The 3,056-nt window shown below is 37.5% G+C and overlaps 1 protein-coding gene across 1 annotated transcript; it reads right to left on the bottom strand.

Moving 5' to 3' along the window:
* Nucleotides 1-973: 973 nt before the first annotated feature.
* On the bottom strand, nucleotides 974-3,050 carry LOC106338771. The gene is made up of 4 exons (XM_013777671.1): nucleotides 2,433-3,050; nucleotides 2,099-2,321; nucleotides 1,334-2,041; nucleotides 974-1,215 (listed from the first exon to the last, which is right to left on the bottom strand). The coding sequence occupies exons 1-4, from the start codon at nucleotides 3,048-3,050 to the stop codon at nucleotides 974-976; spliced, it is 1,791 nt and encodes a 596-aa protein (XP_013633125.1).
* Between the last annotated feature and the right edge of the window lie 6 nt (nucleotides 3,051-3,056).

The raw sequence follows: 3,056 nt of genomic DNA, 5'->3' as shown, positions 1-3,056 counted from the left end.
TGTTTTAAAACCTAAAACTTGTATGTGTGTGTGTTTTAAAACCTAAATCCAAACTTGTATGTGTGTAATTGATTTGGTGGTTGAATAGGTTGCATTTACAGGTGGGAAACTAGAACAAGTAAAACTGCATCAACTATGCCCAAAAATATAAAATTAGTACAACTAGAAAAACTAGTACAACTAGTGTTGAATTAAAACATGTAGGACTTATCTGGGAATCCACTTATCTGAAACACATTATGCACACAAAGTTGTATTAGTTATTTAGTTATACTGGTTTCTACAAAGTTGTACTAGTTTATTAGTTTTACTGTCCTGCACAAAGTTGTACTAGTTATTCAGTTATACTAGTTTGTACAGAGTTGTACTTTGGCAGTGAAACCTGAAAATATTAGTTGTACCAAAGAAAAAAATACTATTATCTAAGTTGTACCATTTATTTATGTTTACATTTGTTTGCCCGAATACAATGACAACATCACTATTGTTAAAATACTTGTCACATATGTTTTACAAAAAATATGTGGACAAACAAGTAAACAAACCTTAAAAGTAACCTTAAAAGTATAAGCTAGATCAAGTAAACTTTTGTGATGGAGTTAGAAATCCAAAAAAAAAAAAAAAACCAATACAAAACACAAAGAAACCTATCCAAACACTTAAAATTAGACCATTTGATTGTTTTATTAATAAGGGAAAGCCCAAAAGAATATTTAAATTTCAGAACATGCATAGTTGTACTTGTTATACCAGTAGAACCTATTTTAGTAAACTAGACATAGTTGTACTAGTTATACCAGTAGAACCTGTTTTAGTTTTACTAGTTGTGCCAGTATGACATCACATAAATATAAGTGTTATGTTTATGAAGTTTTACCTGATTGAAACAACATAACGCATAAATAAATTCTACAACACATAAATATGTTCCACAACACATAAGCAAGTTCCATAACAAGTTAACAAGTAAGACTCATTCATCATTTCCTTCGTTATCACCTCCCTCGTCCCCATTTCTCTTACTGCCACTGCTGTCACTGCTGTCACTACCACCGCTATTGCTATCACTGCCACTGCAATCACTGCCACTTTCTTTGTTTTCACCGATCAATGGTGGAAACTTCTTCTTTCTCTTCCTCCGATATTCTCCGGCAGACGGGAATCTAGTAACTTGTAGTCTTCCTTTTTTTTCTCCACATACGGAGGGAAGACAACCTGAGATCGGATTTCCTCAAGAATTTCAGAACTTTCCCATGTTGAATGATGAGGCACTGGATATATATTGTCCTGTAATATGCCAAAGTCCACTGCTCCATCCAGTAATACCTATAACAATAATGTTCAGCCATTTCTCCACGCGCCATGATGGCAGCAAGTGCATGCACACAAGGATACCGATCAATATCAAAATACCTACAATAGCATGTTCTGTTGCTCAAATCAACCAAATAACCATGACCATTCTCGCCAAGCACATTGTAGTGACCTTCAAATGTATTTAGTTCGGTCACCTTCAGCTTTTTAGCCGTAGGATATATGTGATGCAATATCCCATGCACATGTGGGATTAGTATATGCCTCTCTGGTACATGTAGAGATAATAGACGGTATTTGTTGAACCATTCTGTTATCTTTTCCACGATCAAATCAAGCATTGGCAACAACGCATATTTCCTTGGTTCCTTCAAAGCACCATTGATAGAATCAACAGTGTTGGTTGTGTCTATGTTGTACCTTTCTCCCGGAAATTTACATAATACCCATTTTGTGTCATGAACACTGTTATCTAGATACTCGGCCGCTTGATGATACATTTTCCTGAAATCATTGTAGCATTTTCTGAACTCCACCTCACTGTAAATACCAGCAATATCTCTAAATTTTTTGGCAACCCCTTTCTTGTTAACATTGCTGCAAGCTCCGCTGACATTATTAGACAAGTGATAATTGCAATATCCATGGATCGCCAATGGGTATACCTCGTGTACTTTCTTGATGATGCTTTGGTTTCTATCAGTACAAAATACAAGCTGAGGATCATCTGGTATCAAAGTTTTTAATATAGTTAAAAACCACTCCCAGCTTGCATTTTTCTCACCATCTACTACCGTAAAAGCAAGGGGATAATGATGATGATCTGGATCCTGAGCAGTGGCAATGAGAAGCACTCCTCTGTACACACCCTTCAGGTGAGTTCCATCCATTATTATCACTTGCCTCATCGCCTTGAACCCTTCGATGCAAGCTCCGAGCGCAAAGAACATATACTTAAACTGGTTCTTCTCATCCACTTCTAATCGTGTAATGGTATCAGGATTCATCTTTTGTAACATGTGCAAGTAAGATGGCAGCCTAGCAAAACTCTCCTCCGGGTTGCCACGCAAATCACTCAAAGCTTTATTTTTCCCTCTCAAAGCCGTAGAATATTAAACCTTAACACCCAGTCTGTTCTGCACCAAATCTATGAGAGTCTTTCTGTTCTGCACCAAATCTATGAGAGTTTTTGGATCCGGAGTCTTGTATTTACCGGGATAATCAGAGAGCACCACTGATGCGACCAAGCTTGGCGTGCCTCTTTTCTTCTTCTTCATGACACTTACATCTCCACGAGAGCACGTATGCATCTTTCTATACGTTCTGATAGAGAAAAAATCAGAGTTCTTCAGCTTTGCAGCTCGTAAATACCATCTGCATCCAGCCCCACGACATTTCAATATGTAAACCTGAGGATTCGACTTCTTTATATCAACCTGAAAACAATTGGAATGCACACCTTTGTCCACTAAATCCCTCACTTCTTCTCTAGTCGCAAATTCTTGATGAAGACTAATATCAATGCCATCATCCCATTCTGAATTGACAACAGGAGGTTCAACTGCTGTAACAGCCGGCAACTCCTCCCTATCATCCATTTCATCACCCTCTTCACTGATTTTATCATGCTCAAACTCATCCTCCTGAATATGAGGAACAATTTCCAACTCTCCAACTCCAACCATGCCATCATTAGCTCTGGCATCACTCAGATTTTCCTCATTCATAGAAAACATCTCGTT

This window comes from Brassica oleracea, chromosome C4 (genome assembly GCF_000695525.1).
Source record: "Brassica oleracea var. oleracea cultivar TO1000 chromosome C4, BOL, whole genome shotgun sequence".
NCBI classification, from domain to species: domain Eukaryota; kingdom Viridiplantae; phylum Streptophyta; class Magnoliopsida; order Brassicales; family Brassicaceae; genus Brassica; species Brassica oleracea.
Note: the sequence above shows the minus strand (reverse complement) of the source record. Positions and strands in the feature narration are given on the sequence as shown.

Bases quoted from the DNA above. Each gene is read 5' to 3' on its own strand.
- LOC106338771 (XM_013777671.1), bottom strand. From the start codon at position 3,050: ATGTTTTCTATGAATGAGGAAAATCTGAGTGATGCCAGAGCTAATGAT. The intron at 2,042-2,098 runs GTGAGAAAAATG...CTTTGATACCAG, and splicing joins TGCTTTTACGGTAGTAGATG to ATGATCCTCAGCTTGTATTT. The intron at 1,216-1,333 runs GTTATAGGTATT...ATCCGATCTCAG, and splicing joins AGAAATGGCTGAACATTATT to GTTGTCTTCCCTCCGTATGT.